Raw genomic sequence first — 16,083 nt, 5'->3', positions numbered from 1 at the left:
AGGGCATTAGGCCTCATTCCACCAGAGCAGCAGCCACTTCAGCAGCCTTCCTCAGAGGAGTACCAACCAAAGATATCTTAGAGGCTGCAACTTGGAGTTCAGTGCACACATTTACAAAGCACTACCACTTGCCTCTCTACTCTAACTCCAGAGCAGGCTTTGCCACTGCAGTTCTGCAGGGCCTCATAGCCTCTCCTAACCCTATTTAGCCCAGCCACCCATCCTCAGCTTTGGGATTCTACCCAAGAGTAATGACTGCAACAGTGAAACACAATGAACATAGTACAGTTGTGTACCTACCATAAATGTAGATGTTCGAGTGTATTCACTGTTGCAGTCCAGGTTACCCACCCACCATCCCCCTTCTCTTTGCTGGGACTTATCTGCACATCTCTATCCTATACAACCTTTTTGGTGCATTTTCTTGTAGATGAAGGAAATGTTATTTTTGTGCATGCATTTCTTATTGGCATATTTTTCAGCCTACCAATTTGGGGCACCTGACATCTGGGGCAAGAAAAACTGAAGAAAATGGCCTCGGCTGCATCTTTTATACCCCTGGCGCAATGATGTCAGGGAAGAGGCGACCAACCGACGCCGGACCTAGACTTTGGAATTCTGGCCGACTGAGGGTAGCCTGCCAGCAGGATAACCCAAGAGTAATGACTGCAACAGTGAATACACTCGAACATCTAGATTTATAGTAGGTACACAACTGTACTTTCCCGGGATCCAAGGTGGATCCCCCTTGTGGAGTGGGATAACTGTAGCTGTGCGCCACTCATTGAGCACAAAGCCTGAGGTGAGGCTGTGATTAAACATGACACTTAGGTAAGGTGCCAGTTCATTTTGTAGTTCATGTAGTACACAGCCCGGGATGTCGTCTGGTCCCATGGATGCTGTAATCCTAGCTTTGGAGAGTGCGTGTTTTACCTATGTGGCCGTGATTACCGGAATTTGGCAATCTTTTTTTATTGAGATGGGCCCTTTAGGGGGTGAGGGAGGGTGAAGTTGGCACTGAATCAATCTGCTAGGATATTGGCAGTATCCTTGGGATCAGTATATTTAATGCCATTGTTGTAGCTCAGAGCATATCTGAGCATTGCCATTTGGATTCTTGACATAACTGTAGAATGCCTTGTGGTTGTCCTTGGAATCTTTGGCAATTTTATTTTTGTAACTAGCTTTGGAGGATTTTATGAGGGATCTCAGCTTCTTACTGAGGCTAATAAGGGAGTTTTTTGCATCCTGGGATTTTCCTCTTTTCTGCAACAGTTTCTACCTTCTGTTGTATAGTTTGTTTATGGCAGGGGAACACCAGATTGGGTTCCTTTTTTGGAGGAGACCGTCTTTGTTCTGTTCGGAATGGGATGATTCATGCATGAGAGGATGTGCTCGTACAGTGTCTTAGTGTAGGATTCAGCAGTTGAACTTTCAGTTTCCATCTGCATGGGTGTCATAAAGTTTGTCACTTCTGACTTGAGTAGCATGAAGTTGGCTTTGGAGAAGTTTTTTATGGAGGTTTCCCTACTGGGGGGTGGGAGGTGGGATGTTGGACATCAAGGGTGATTAGCTTATGGTCAGACCTGACCATGGTGACCACTGGTGTGGAGCATCATTCTCCCATGTTGGTAATGACCAGGTCTAGCATATTTGAGCCCGTGGTGGGACTATGGATTAGTTGGTCCTGGGCATTGGATTTTATGAATTCCAAGAACCGTTAGACAAAGGTGTTGGTACCCGAGTAGCTTTCTCAATTAATGGCAGGGTAGTTGAAATCACCCAGTATTAGGGTGTTTGCTTGTATCTTAATATTTTCTAATATGTTTAGAAAGATGTAGTGAGAATCTTGGGGCATGGTGGGGGATCTGTAGCAAGCTACAGTTTGGATTGCAGTCTTACCTAGTGTTAATTGCACCTGTTGAATTTCAGATGCAATGTGTTGGGCAACTAGCCTGGAGGTGTGAATATCCATGGTGAATATGGACACTTCTCCGCTTTTAGTGCGTCAGTCCTGGTTTGGTGGCCGAAAAGTGTGCTAAGAGTTGTAGCCTGGTATTGCAGGGGTACTCTCTGGAGCCTTGAACCAGGTCTCAGCTATTGCACAGATATCGATGTTCTCCATTTTTTAGGAGTGTCTTGAGAGAGTGCTTTTTGAGGTTTAGACTTCTAGCACTGATTAACATTACCTTCAGATTTTGCATGCTTATATCTGTTACGGTGGTGGTTTTGTCCTTTGAGCCTTGCCTAAAAAAGGTGCTATAGGGTTGGCAAGAGCCTTAGCCAGTAACCTGAATCCCAGGGGCGACAGGTGCAGACCATCTCTGGCAAATCTTCGTGGTTTGTCGATCATGTCGTCCCAGGCAGACACATACTGGATCCCCTTTGAATGACACCAGAAACGTAGCCAATTGTTGAAGTCAGTCATTTTGTCCTTATACTGTGGTATCATTCTGGGCGAAGGCAGGATGCTGCTCACGGCTAGGGTCATACTTGCCTGGGCCACATGATCTGAAAGCTCTTCCATGTCTCTCTCCATGTAGTCCAGGGAGGTACGTCTCAAGTCATTCACTCCAACATGGACAACGACAGAGTCATATTTGTACTTGTTGTGGAGTGACTTATGTGCATGCATTATGTGGTGGATCCTGGCACCCAACAGGCAGTTTTCTCCTTGTTCAGCCAGTTGAGTGGGACATCATTGCTCCTGACAATAGAGTCACCTGTGACTAAAGTGTTTGGTATGTTGTCTTGCCTTAGGGGCTGCTGTTTGGTGGCACACTGGTGTTTTGAGCTGTGTGTCACTTTGGTTGTGATTGGTGTTTGTTTGCGTTTCAGCTTCGGAGGTCTTTGTTGCTTGGGCAGGTTAATGTTAATGACCTCCGCATAAGTGGGTTTAGTGTTACTGTGTGTGGATGTTGGTGGCGTGAGTTTTGAAGTGGTATGTGTTGCTTGAGGTGTAGTGCAGGTGTTAACCTTCTCCTCTTGACTGTCTGGCGCAATCTTGGCTGTAGAGAGCTTTGCTTCCAGTTTGGCTATGTAAGTGCATCTCTTGCAGGTTGTAGTGTTTGGTAGTAGGAGGAGAGGGTTGTCTGTGTACATGAGGCAATTGCTGCATTGCCCTATTATGCCCAGATTCGCCAGGTGGACAGGAGAAATCACCGGAAGCTGACTCTTGGACACGCCTTAGTGCTCTGCAGTGATCCATGCATCAAAAACAACTGGAGAGCTACAGATGGGCTGTCTTTTTCATTATAGTAAGTATGTAAGTTTAAGTTATTTTCCTGTACTGCAGTAATATTGTATGTCACAGGTAGAGAATAGTCTTTTATTGGATGTGATGTCCTGAACTCCATAATTGCCTTGTATATGGTATTCTGGTGCTGGAAAGTAGGCATGGAGTTTCGAATCTGAGTATATGATTCTCACACAGAATATAGCTTGCAAGTATTGAAAGATGACTACGGCTGAATCTTTGGTGTCCACTTTTACTTCTTAAAGTAACTTTGTAACTGTTCTAACATCTTATAAATTTTACTTTCTGGTTTCCAGGAATAGGGAGCCTTATAAATTTTACTTTCTGGTTTCCAGGAATAGGGAGCCTAATGCAGAAAAAAAACAAATGCAGCAAGGTTGGCATTAGCAGCTCATCTGTTAATCCTAGTGGTCGATTATGTGGCAACAGTGGCATTGTGTTGCCAAGTTGTGGATTAACTATACGGGATCCAGGAACGGGTGCTCAGTTTGTCCAGATTCAGCTATTGCAGGTAAGGCATTCCTTGGCAGTAGCATTGAAGTAACTGCATATGTGCTGAGATTTCAACTGCACCTTCTTTTTTTGTGTGTATGTTTGATACCTGAGTCTAGGGTTTAAATTGTTTTTCAATTAAAAACTGAAATATTTTACCAGTCTGTTTACACAGGGAGCCATAGAATGCTTCAAGTTTTTCACGTTGGTAACGTGAGATTTGTGATGAAGAGGTCCACCCTCATAGATTTATAGAGTTTACAAGGCAGAGTCAATCCATTGACCATAGTTACCTTGTCAGTACCCACTCTCATAGGCCACATCTACCTCCATTAGGGCAAAACAGGTCAGGCCCAAGGTGAATTTATGGGCAACCATCCAATTATCAAAGTTTGCCTTAAAGGAGGTGAAGCTGTTGCTGTGGTTTATATGTAGCAGAAGTAACAGACCTACCCCCCCCCCCCCCCACACACACACACACACACACACTCATCTTACTTAATTTTAATGGAGGTGGATGCCTGTAGTTCAGGTGTTTGTTGAACCATTTGTTTTGTGGGGGTGGAGATCAAGAAGGGTTGACATCACAGAACGATAGACATGTTATAAGGTGACGAGTATAGGGATAGAAATTCAGGCTTATCTTGGTAGCAGAGTGTGTTCGGTCCCATGATCTTTTTAGGTTAAGAACCTTTCTGATGTTCATCGTGTTTCACTGTTGCAGTCATTACACTTGGGTTATCCTGCTGGCAGGCTACCCGCAGTCGGCCAGAGTTCCAAAGTCTAGGTCCGGCGTCAGTTGCTTTCGCCTCTTCCCTGATGTCAGTGCGCCAGGGGTATAAAAGATACAACCGACGCCATTTTCTCCAGTCTTTCTTGCCGCCCGGTGCCCGAAGCAAAAGCAGTTCGCAAGTGCCAGTCAGCCGACTCCTGAGATTTTCGAAATCGAGTTTCAGAACCGAAGTCTTCAGTAAAGCTAAGTACCCCGTTGGGGAAACTTTTTCTTGCTCCAGACCAATGTCAGTAAAAGTTAATTGTATTTTTTGTGGGAAGCAAATAGCTCATAAGGACTTTCACTCTTACTGTATTCCTTGCCTAGGCCCTGACCATGACGTTACTAGTTGTCGGTTTTTTGCTAGATTCAACAAACGCACTATTAAGCGTCGGTTTGATTTTGCTTTACATTACTTTGGCCGAAGGTTTAACTACATAATGCCGTCGGAACAACCGACGACCGGAATTCATAAAAAATGCAAAGACAAAGAAAAGGACAGGCATCTGAGGTCCAAAACCGACGACGAAGCCTCTTCTAGGCCAGTCGCCGGTTCTCAGTGAAGCGCTTTCGCAGCCCCTGACACCCGTTACCTCAGAGCCACAGGCCGTATCCGACACCCACGTGGTGACACCTAGGCCTGTGGAAACTCAAGGTATTGGGCCTGCAGAAACTATTCCCTCGGATGGATCCGGAGCCACTGAGCAGGCATCGGCTTCTGAGGGTGTTTTCAGACCTTCACAGCTTACTATTAAGTCCACTGCAGCAGCCAAGGCAAAGTCAAAAACACTGTTAAAGACAAGGAAACAAATACAGCATTCTCCTGAACAGTCAACCATGCCAAAGAAACAGATGCTTAAAATGGCCGAAGACCTAATTACTTTGATCAGGGGTTCCCATCCCCCTCCTGATAAACGGCCTAGGCAAGACACTGACTATGATTCCTCTGACCAGGTTTCTATTTCCTCTGATTCCTCTTCAGATCAGGGATATTCTCTCCCTCCCTATAAGGACTCTGTTGCAGAAGAATCTTTACTTTCAGCCTCTCCTCCTGATGATTATTCTTTTGGGGAAACCCTGCACACCCTGAGGGAGCATTTCCATTGGGAGAGCCAGGATTACTCAGAATCCAAGAAAAGGCTCAGAGACTTTCTTTTATTGCCTCAGCACAGGCCCCTGGCTATTCCCCCTGTGCTTGATATTGTTGATGATGTTTTCTCTGAATCCAGTCTGTCTCCTGATTGTTTACTCCCTGCACCAATCAAGCCAGACAGGTACTACAGGGTCCCTGACTCTCATAAATTTCTTTACAAAAACCCTGCTGCGGACCCAGAAACAATTTCTCAGGGTCCCAAAGGGGTTAAGGCTTCCACTGCTAAAAACCCTGTCCCCTCTGATAGGGATTCCAGAGCTCTGGATAGATGAGGGAAAACAAGTTTACACTTCTGCTACTTTAGCTGTAAGGGCTTTAAATTGCCAGTTTCACATGCTTAAATATCAGCAGTACCTCATGTCTTTGTTAAAACTGAAAATGCTTACAAACTCAAAGTCCTGACAGTAAGGAAATGCAGGATTTATTGCATGCAGCTGAACAAATGGGAAAGCATACTCTGCAATGTGGTTTTGATTCATTAGAGGCTTCTTGTAGAGCCGTAGTTGCAGGCTCTGTCATTCGAAGGCATGCTTGGTTGAAAGAACAAAGTTTACCTGAACATGTTAAAGTAAAATTATTGGATGCCCCACTACAGCATGATACTTTGTTTGATGTTAAGGCAGAAGAGGTGTTAAAGAAAATGGAGGATAAAGCAAAATCAATGCAGACAGTAAAGGATTTCTTACAGGTTCAACCACCTAGGTTTAGCAGAAACTGGCCCTCAAAAAATTGGTCCTTTCCAGTGTCAGGCCACAAAGAGGCAGATCTCAGCCCCAAGGCTCCTACAGATGTAAACAATGGGGTGCTTCCACCCCCAAAGGAGGAGAAGACAAGTCACAACCTTATAGGAAACAGTCCCAATGACTTCCCTCTACAAATGCCAAGCACTTGGCAGCACCCCTAGGGGGAAAGCTAGCACTTTTCTCACAAAATTGGCACATAATCACCCAGGACAAATGGGTACTGAATATTGTTTCTCAGGGTTACAGGTTCCACTTTCCCACCCTTCCAAAATCAAAAGGTATGCCGGACCTGCCACAAAACCAATGGGCAGAGGCACAAAAACAAATTGCTGCTCTCATGGACATGGAAGCTATTCAAAGAGTACCACAGCAAGAACAAGGACAAGGATTTTACTCGAGACTTTTCCTAGTACCCAGAAAGGACAAAGCCTGGAGACCAATACTGGACTTGTCAATCCTAAGTACTTTCCTGGATGTTCCAAAATTCAAAATGTTAACACTGCAGCAACTTCTACCCATGCTGGGCAAGAAGGCTTGGCTAGTTACTTTGGACCTCAAGGAGGCATACCTGCATGTCCCATTCAGACAATCTTGCAGAAGATACCTCAGATTCATAGCTGGCTCAATGCATTACCAGTTCTCTGCACTGCCCTTTGGCTTATCTACTGCGCCCAGGGTCTTCACAAAATGCCTGGCACCAGTAATTGCATTTTGTAGACAAAAAGGAATTCAAATATATCCCTACTTATTCAAGCAGCAAGCAAGGACATTCTTCTAAAGCATCTGGCATTTGTAAAAAGATTACTAATTTGCCTAGGGTACACAGTAAACGAAAATAAATCAAAACTAGTGCCCTCTCAAGAGATTATATTCCTGGGTGCAAGCTTAAGTACAACTGCCCAGATGGCTTATCTCACGCCAGACAAGCAAAGGCAACTGACTCATTACTTTCAAATGATGGCAACAAAGACCCAGCTCCCTGCAAGAAAAATTCTGCAGGCCCTGGGCTTCATGGCATCCTGCATTCTACTAATTCCATTTGCAAGACTGCATATGAGGAAACTACAGTGGTATCTAAAAAATGTTTGGACTCAACATTGCCACAGCCTGGAAACAATAATAACTTTAATTCCCTGCCTACAACAGGAGTTTCGATGGTGGTCCCAGGCCTGTCACCACAACAAGGGACAGTCTTTCACCTTACCCACAGCCAGGCAGACAATAACAACGGATGCATAGGATTATGCCTGGGGGGCACATATGGCAGGAAAATGTATTCAGGGCACGTGGCCCAAGGAACAAATGCATCTTCACATCAATCAAAAAGAGATGCTAGCTGTACAGAATGCCCTGACAGCTTTCAAGGACCTACTACATCCAGGACAACTATTAATAAAGACGGACAATACCACAGTTATGTGGTACATAAACAAGCAAGGGGGCACACATTCCTACCCCCTCTGCAGGCAAGCCATGACTTTGTGGAACACAGCACTGACCTATAAAGTACTTCTGCAGGCACAATTCCTGCCTGGAACGAAAAATACACTGGCAGACGAACTAAGCAGAAATATCATGGATCCTCACAAATGGAAACTAAATCCACAGGTGTTCAGCATGATAACAAGGAAATGGGGACGCCCAGGCATAGATCTTTTTGCCTCCCCTCACATATGCCAACTACAGAAATTCTCCACAATAACTTATCACTCACAAGCATGGAAGGTGGATGCTCTCATTCAGCTGGAAAAACCCTGACAGTGTATGCCTTCCCTCCACTGCCTCGTCTTCCCAAGGTGCTCCTAAAAGTCAGACGAGAGGCTAAAAATGATCCTGATTGCCACAGATTGGCCACACCAGCACTGGCACCCAATCCTAAAGAGCTTGTCTCATGGCCCAGCCTGGCCTTTAGCTCAAATTCCTCATCTTCTGACTCAACAAAACAATCAGATTCTCCACAGTCAACTCAGAACCTTAAATCTGGCAGCATGGCAGATAATGTAGCCACTCAGACCGCACCTCTCTCTAAAGCTGTTATGGATGTCATTTTAGAAGCTAGGAAGCCCAGCACTAGGAAATCTTATGCAGAAAAATGGAAGAGATTCTGTGCTTGGAACCAGGCACAAGGGCTCGTACCACTTGTTCCAAATATACCTCAGATTTTACAATACCTAACTGAGATGCTGGACAAAGGCCTATCCTTCTCATCTATTAAGATCCATGCCTCTGCCATTTCAGCTCATTACAATACGGAACCTCCTAATTTTTTTACATCCACTACTAAGGCAGTACCTCAGAGGGGCAAAAAACATAAGACCCCCCCAAGGAGAGCACCAGTACCTACTTGGAATCTCAATTTTGTTTTAGAAAAGCTCACACTGCCTCCTTTTGAACCAGCCAGCACAGCTGATATAAAATTCTTATCATGGAAAACTGCTCTGCTCCTAGCAATAACTTCAGCAAGAAGAGTCTCAGAGTTGCAGGTATTAATGGCCGTGGAACCTTTCATAATTTTTCACCAGGACAGGGTCTCTCTTAGGACAAACCCAACATTCATGCCAAAGGTGGTTACCAATGTGGCTCTTAACCAAACCATTCATTTACCAACTTTCTATCCAAATCCCCAGAATAAAGGGGAGAGACTTCTGCATGCTTTGGACATACACAGACAGCTACGATTCTACTTGGGCAAAACAAAAGCTTTCAGAAAAACTGAGCAACTGTTTGTAGCCTATGCTGCAGGATCACAAGGAAAGCCTATCTCAAAGCAGACAATTTCAAAATGGACAGGACACTGCATTCGCTTCTGTTATGCACAACATGACGAATCTGTGCTTAAGGGCATTAGGCCACATTCTATCAGAGCAGCAGCCACTTCAGCAGCCTTTCTCAGATGAGTACCAACCAAAGACATTTTAGAAGCTGCAACCTGGAGTTCAGTGCACACTTTTCACCAAGCACTACCACTTACCTCTCTACTCTAAATCCAGAGCAGGCTTTGCCACTGCAGTTCTGCAGGGCCTGGTAGCCTCTCCTAATCCTATTTAGGCCCAGCCACCCAACCTCAGCTTTGGGATTCAACCCAAGTGTAATGACTGCAACAGTGAAACACGATGAACATAGTACAGTTGTGTACCTACCATAAATGTAGATGTTCGAGTGTATTCACTGTTGCAGTCCAGGTTACCCACCCACCATCCCCCTTTTCATTGCTGGGACTTTTCTGTACTTCTCAACTCTATACAACCTATGTGGTATATTTGCTTGTAGTTGAAGGAAATGTTTATATTAGTACATGCATGCTTTTTGGCATAATTTTATTTTTTCAGCCTTCCTGTCTGGGGGCACCTGACATCTGGGGCAAAAAAATCTGAAGAAAATGGCATCGGTTGCATCTTTTATACCCCTGGCGCACTGACGTCAGGGAAGAGGCGACAGCAACCGACGCTGGACCTAAACTTTGGAACTCTGGCCAACTGTGGGTAGCCTGCCAGCAGGATAACCCAAGTGTAATGACTACAACAGTGAATACACTCGAAAATCTACATTTATGGTAGGTACACAACTGTACTTTCTTTCTAGTTACATGATGTGTGGTGCAGTGGTTAGCATTGCTGCTTCACAGCAGGAGGTTCGGTTTGATCCTCTGCTGGGGTGCCTTCTGTGCGGAGTCTGCATGTCCTCCTTGTGGTCGCGTGGGTTTCCTCTGGGTGCTCCGGTTTCCTCCCACATCCCAAAGGGATTGGGGACACTAAATTGGCCCTAGGTGTGAGTGTGTGCATGTGTGTGCCTTCTGTGGGAGGTTGGACGCCGAGCTGGCAACTCGACACCGTAAAACTCCACTGCCACTCATGAGCGGACAGGTGATCCGCTGTGGCAACCCCTAACCAGGAAAAGCCGAAAGAAGATGATGATGATGATGTGTTTGGTTTAGATGCAGTTAAAGAGGCATTATGTTCTGTAATTGGTTTGATCAGGGCAGATTATTAACAAATTATAACTTCCTTTGAGCTATATGAGATACTTTTAGGTATTAGAATTTTTAAAGAATTTTCTGAGTATACCCACAAAACTTGCTGTAGCTCTGTGGATCACCAAGTCTAACCAATTTACAATCCTCCATAAAAAGCAAAATTGAAAGCTGTTAAAATTGCCAAGTTTGCTACTAATTCATCCTCATTTGCCCATCACTGTAAATGTCCTTCTATTCATATGCTGCTGTATCCATAACACAAGAGAGTTTGCCTCTGGTGAACTCTCGTATGTCCAGCCATTATACAAAAGTTAGATGCTACTGCTAGGGTGCATGCTATGTCCTGCGCCTCTCCCTGCGGATGTCTGGTATAAAGCAGATGTCAGCACGCACCCTGTTCAGAACTTTTCTGCCACCTGTGTGACTGCCATCTCTGGTCGTCGCTCCTTCGGAAAAGTGATTTTACACCATCCAGCTTTAGATAAGCACCCCATAGGGGGGGGGGGGTTATTTGCTTGCTACTGCTTTGGGTTCATTTCCGGCTGAAAGGGCAAGTGTAGGTGTGGAAGGCAAATTCCACATAAGGATTTGCATGAGCTCTGCCTGTTTTGCGTAGACCAAGAACACAACCACACCCCTGTAGTATTTGTCAGGCCTTTATCCTCAAAACCCTTAAAAGCCACTTAGCAGCATTAAAACTCTGCCTATAGTATCAGAGACTTAAACGGTTAGCTTTTGGTATGGTTTCAACATCAGGTTCCTCGGATGAGTCACCAGTCAAAAAGGCGAAAAGGTCTAGGTCTGAACCGACTGCTGTGCCCTCCACTCCACCCGTACATCTCGAGGCTGGTGAAGGCCTGGAGTCCGAGCCGGAGTCCTTGGATCTTCCTTTGGCGGATAGCCCGAAGGAAGCCATTACAGTACCCGAGGTCACGTCCCGGAGGAAACTGCAGGTGTCTGATTCGGTCGCCAAGGGGTACCTAGGCTCATAATTTCTGAGGGTCCACGTGGGGTCTCTCAGATTGTAGTGCGAGAAAGTATAGCCTCAGATATTGTGGAGTATCGCCCGTCATCCGGCCCTCCTGCCCTTCACCATATCTCCGATTCTTCATCAGGGTCACGTAAAAAGAGAAAACAAAAGACAAAACATATTGCTCATCGTCGGACACCTTCTACTGTCAAACAGCTTCTGGATTGGCAGGCCTTCACCCAAGGCCGTCTAAACACCTTCCTGGCCTTATGTCAGGCTCTGTCTCCAGTTCAGGCCCCTTCGTCTTCTACCCCTAGGGGACCTGCTCCCAACGTCTACTCTGGAGAAGAGGATTCATCATATGATGAATCCCTCACTTATTTTTCTCAAATTTCTTCCCCTCTGGGATATGCCTCCCCAGAGGAGGAGTTCAAAGGCACAGACTACCCAGGAGAGGACTTCTCCTTTGGGGAGACTATTACACAAATACAAATTTTTTTCAAGTGGGACAGTAGCCAGGTCACTGAGACCCAAAAGAGATATTATGAACTACTCCAACTGGAGTCTCATAGTCCCTCTGTTGTACACCCCCCTCCCCCGTACACCTTGCTTTCCTGGATGCCTTCCTGGCCGCTTCAAAAAACCCAGATAGATGTTACAGTGTCCCTAATGAGGCTAGATTCTTGTACAAAGCCCCATCCGCAGACCCCTCGGTTACCACTGTGGCTGCTGACAAAACTTTGAAGTTACTTCCCTCCACCTCTCTACTGCCCTCACATAAAGAGATCAGACTGATGGATTGTGTGGGGAAAAAAGTATACACCTCTGCAACTTTAGCAGTAAGAGCCATCAACTACCAGGCACACATGGCCAAATATTCTTCGACTCTGATGGCAGATGTGGTAAAAAAATTGGGGGAGCTCCCTGACTCCCCAGCCAAGGCCAGAATATCCACTCTCTTGAATTCCTGCACTCAAGTAACTAAACCACTATGGAGATGCTCTTGGTTTAGATTGCAGCCCCTCCCTGATGACATCAAGTCTAAACTCCTGGACACACCACTAGACAATAAAGACTTGTTTGGTACAGCTGCTACTGACCTCTTCAAGGCCTTCCAGACAAAAGGCAAGGAACTGCGGGATTTGAGACATGTTTTTGTTTCCCCAGTTCCACGTTTTCAAAAGAACTACCCTGCCAAAACCTCCTTTGTGTGTGTGCTAGGAAAATGCCAGCTAAAACCAAAAAGGACCATAGGAAACAGCTCCTTTCCAAGTCTGTTTTCTCCACTCCTGCTTCCAAACAGCCCTTTCAGGGTAAGCCTCGTAGCCTCTGACTACCAGGTACTTCACCCAGACACCCCTCTTTCCATGCGTCTCTCAATATCTCTTCCCGCTTGGAATCCAGTCACCCAGAACTCTTGGGTCCTATGTATAATAAAACAGGGATACTTCATGACTTGGGAGGCCAGACCTACTCCCAAAGTCATTCTTCAACGCCCTCGAGAACAACTACCCTTCTTCCCAATGAATTGTCCTCAAACTGGCCATCAACCTGCCAACCTTTTTCCCCTCTCCACAAAACCCAGCTGAAAGAATACTTCACTCCTTGGATGTACACAGACAACTCGGATATTATTTATTAAGACCAAACCCATCTGCAAATCAGACAGGTTTTTCATCTCATATCACCCAAGAGCCCTGGGGCACCCTGTTTCCAAGCAAACCATATCTTCTTGGATATCTAAAATCATCTCTTTCTGTTACACAACTCATGGCAGAATGCTCCCCTCTCCAGTAAAGGCACACTCCACTAGGGCAATGTCCTCCTCGGGGGCATTTTTTTAAAGGTTTGGACAGGGATGCTATTCTTGAAGCAGCTGCATGCTCCTCTGTACACACCTTTACTAAGCACTACAAATTGGACATTGTTTCTAGAGCCAGAGCATCTTTCATGGGTTTGTGGAAAGTGCTTCTGGTCCTCCACCCTTTTCTTAGAACAGGAGCTTTTGCACTCTCCCTTGTGTTATGTGTACAGCAGCATATGAATAGGAGGACATAGTATTGTTGTGCAAGAACTTACCATAACTTTAGATGCCCTTCTCTTCTCCATGCTGCTGTATAGTTAGTTTCCCCCCAGCCTTTCCCCCTCACACTTGCCTGACTCCTGGAGCACCCACTTTGTAGTCGCTAATTCCGGCGGTACTCTCTTCTGAGGAGTGTGCATGGTGATGTCCACTTTATACCCGTCCGCTTACAACTGATGTCCACAAGGAAAGATGTGGGACGTCGCACGCACCCTAGCGGTAGCATCTAACTTTTGTATAATGGCCGGACTTACGAGAGTTCACCAGAGGCAAACTCCCTTATATTATGGATACAGCAGCATATAGAAGAGAAGGCTATCCAAAGCTATGGTGCGTTCTTACACAACAATCCTATCTCTGCATTCCCTTAACTGTCGAACTCCCCCTCCACCTGTCCTACATTTAGCTTATAACAGTACATAAAATCATACACAAACCGTAAAGTCATACACAAACAATTAGCTTGCCCATCTCTTACCCGTTTAATCAACACATATTTCCCCAAAAGAGCTCTCAGATCAGAAGACAAACAACTCACCATAAGTAAACCAAATAAATCCCCAGGACAAAGCCTACACTCATACTTAGTAGCAAAAAATGGAACTGCTTACCTCTAACCACCAGAACTTTCTACCCTACCCATCTTTAAATGCTCCCTAAAAGAAATCTTTACAAAATCCTGGACATGCTGCTGTGCTAGTCCTAGCTGAACTTACTCACTGTACTTCGCTCACCCCCTTCAACTCAAGTCACAACTCACAATCCTCCCCAACCTCCTTACTCCACTTTTGTTTTCCCCACTACCTTACCTTATCCACTTCGTCTTTGTATACCTTTCACTACCTCTGTTTTCTACTCACCTTAACTACCTAAAGACACACTGTCCTGCACTCTTCTTATAATCTCCTTTTCTCTCTATCCTTCTTCCTCCTATAACCATAATATGAATGCCAGCTGTCATACTAAGACATCACTCAATTTACCCTCACTCTCTCTAATAATGTAATCTATGTCTCTTTTAAATTTGTCTCAAGTCTCATTTATCGCATGCTAACCTATGTAACAAATAAGTGACTAATGAATTTTTCCTCACATATTTTCTCCAGCTTGTGTTTTTTCATTGCAGTCTACTATGAAACATATGTTCTATGTTTTTCACGCTTATGTTTTGTGGTATAACATGATATTTTGTGGTTTAAAGTACCTGTAATTGTTTTTTGAAAGATTGTGATTGTGGAGCTTTTGTCCCCAGGCCTCTGCTGAAAATGGGCACTTTCTGGCCCAGTTGAACTTTCCCAGTAAACAAATGTCAAATAAATTAAATTTCTGAACTACTGATGATCTTCGTGTTTCACTGTTAGTCATTATATTTGGGTTATACTGCTGGCAGGTTGCCCTCAGTCGGCCTGAATTCCAAAGTCTTGGGTCCTGCGTCAGTTGCTGTCGCCTCTTCCCTGACATCAGGTCGTCAGGGGTATAAAAGATGCAGCCGACGCCATTTTCTCCAGTCTTTCTTGCCGCGCGGTACCCGAAGCAGAAGCAGTTCACAAGTGCCGGTCGGCCGACTCCTGAGATTTTCATGTTCGAGTTTCAGATCCAAAGTCTTCATTAAAAGCTAAGTACCCCATTGGGGAAACTTTTTTCTTGCTCCAGACCGATGTCAGAAAAAGTTAATAATTGTATTTCTTGTGGGAAGCAAATACCTCATAAGGACTTTCATTCTTACTGTATTCCTTGCCTAGGCCCTGTCCACGACATTTCTAGTTGTCGGTTTTGAGCTAGATTTAACCAACGCACTATTAAGTGTCGATACGATTTTGCATTAAGCTATTTTGGGCGAAGATTTAATTATACAAGGTCATCGGATAGCTATCCGACTACCGGAGTTCACAAAAAATGCAAAGAAAAAGACAGGCAACCAAGGTCCAAAACAGACGAAGCTTCTCCTAAGCAAGTCGCCGGTTCTCAGTGAGGCGCTTTCGCAGCCCCTGACGCCCGCTACTTTAGAGTCGCAGGCCACTACCGACTCCCACGTGGAGTCGGCCAGGCCGCTGGAAACTCAAGGTATTGGATCCTCTGAGATTATTCCCTCAGATGGGTCCGGAGCCGCTGAGCAGGCATCTGCTTCTGAGGGTGTATTCAGACCTAAACAATTGTATATTAAACCGACTTCAAAGGCAAAGACTAAAACACCTTTAAAGGCAAAGAAACAAGTTCACCAGCCACATGGACAGGCCTCCATGCCCAAAAAGCAGATGCTCAAAATGGCCGAAGATTTAATTACCTTGATCAGGGGTTCCCATCCCCCTCCTGATAAGAGGCCTTGGCAAGAGACAGACAATCTTCAGATCAGATTTCCATTTCTTCTGATTCCTCTTCTGATCAGGAATATTCTCTTCCCCCTATGACGATTCTGATGCTGAAGAATCAATTCCTTTAGCTTCTTCTCCTGAGGACTACTCTTTTGGGGAAACCTTGCATACCATGAGGGAGCACTTCCACTGGGAGAGCCAAGACTTTTCAGAATCTAAGAGGAGGCTCAGAGACTTCCTTTTACTACCTCAACACAGGCCTCTAGCTATTCCACCTGTGTTAGATATTGTAGATGTGTTCTCGGAGTCTAGTCTGACCCCTGACTCCT

General features: G+C 45.2%; 1 protein-coding gene across 2 annotated transcripts in view; it reads left to right on the top strand.

The window, feature by feature from the left end:
• Nucleotides 1–16,083, top strand: part of ZXDC (ZXD family zinc finger C) — a 1,157,677-nt gene that overhangs the window by 664,611 nt on the left and 476,983 nt on the right. For both annotated transcript variants that reach the window (XM_044078595.1, XM_044078596.1), the window contains exon 8: nucleotides 3,592–3,767. In XM_044078595.1, the coding sequence (XP_043934530.1) occupies nucleotides 3,592–3,767 (176 nt within the window). The remainder of the gene's footprint in view (nucleotides 1–3,591; nucleotides 3,768–16,083) is intronic.

This window comes from Protopterus annectens, chromosome 7.part1 (genome assembly GCF_019279795.1).
Source record: "Protopterus annectens isolate FY-2018-M chromosome 7.part1, PAN1.0, whole genome shotgun sequence".
Taxonomy (NCBI): Eukaryota; Metazoa; Chordata; order Ceratodontiformes; family Protopteridae; genus Protopterus; species Protopterus annectens.
This window is presented reverse-complemented; position numbering and strand designations above follow the sequence as displayed.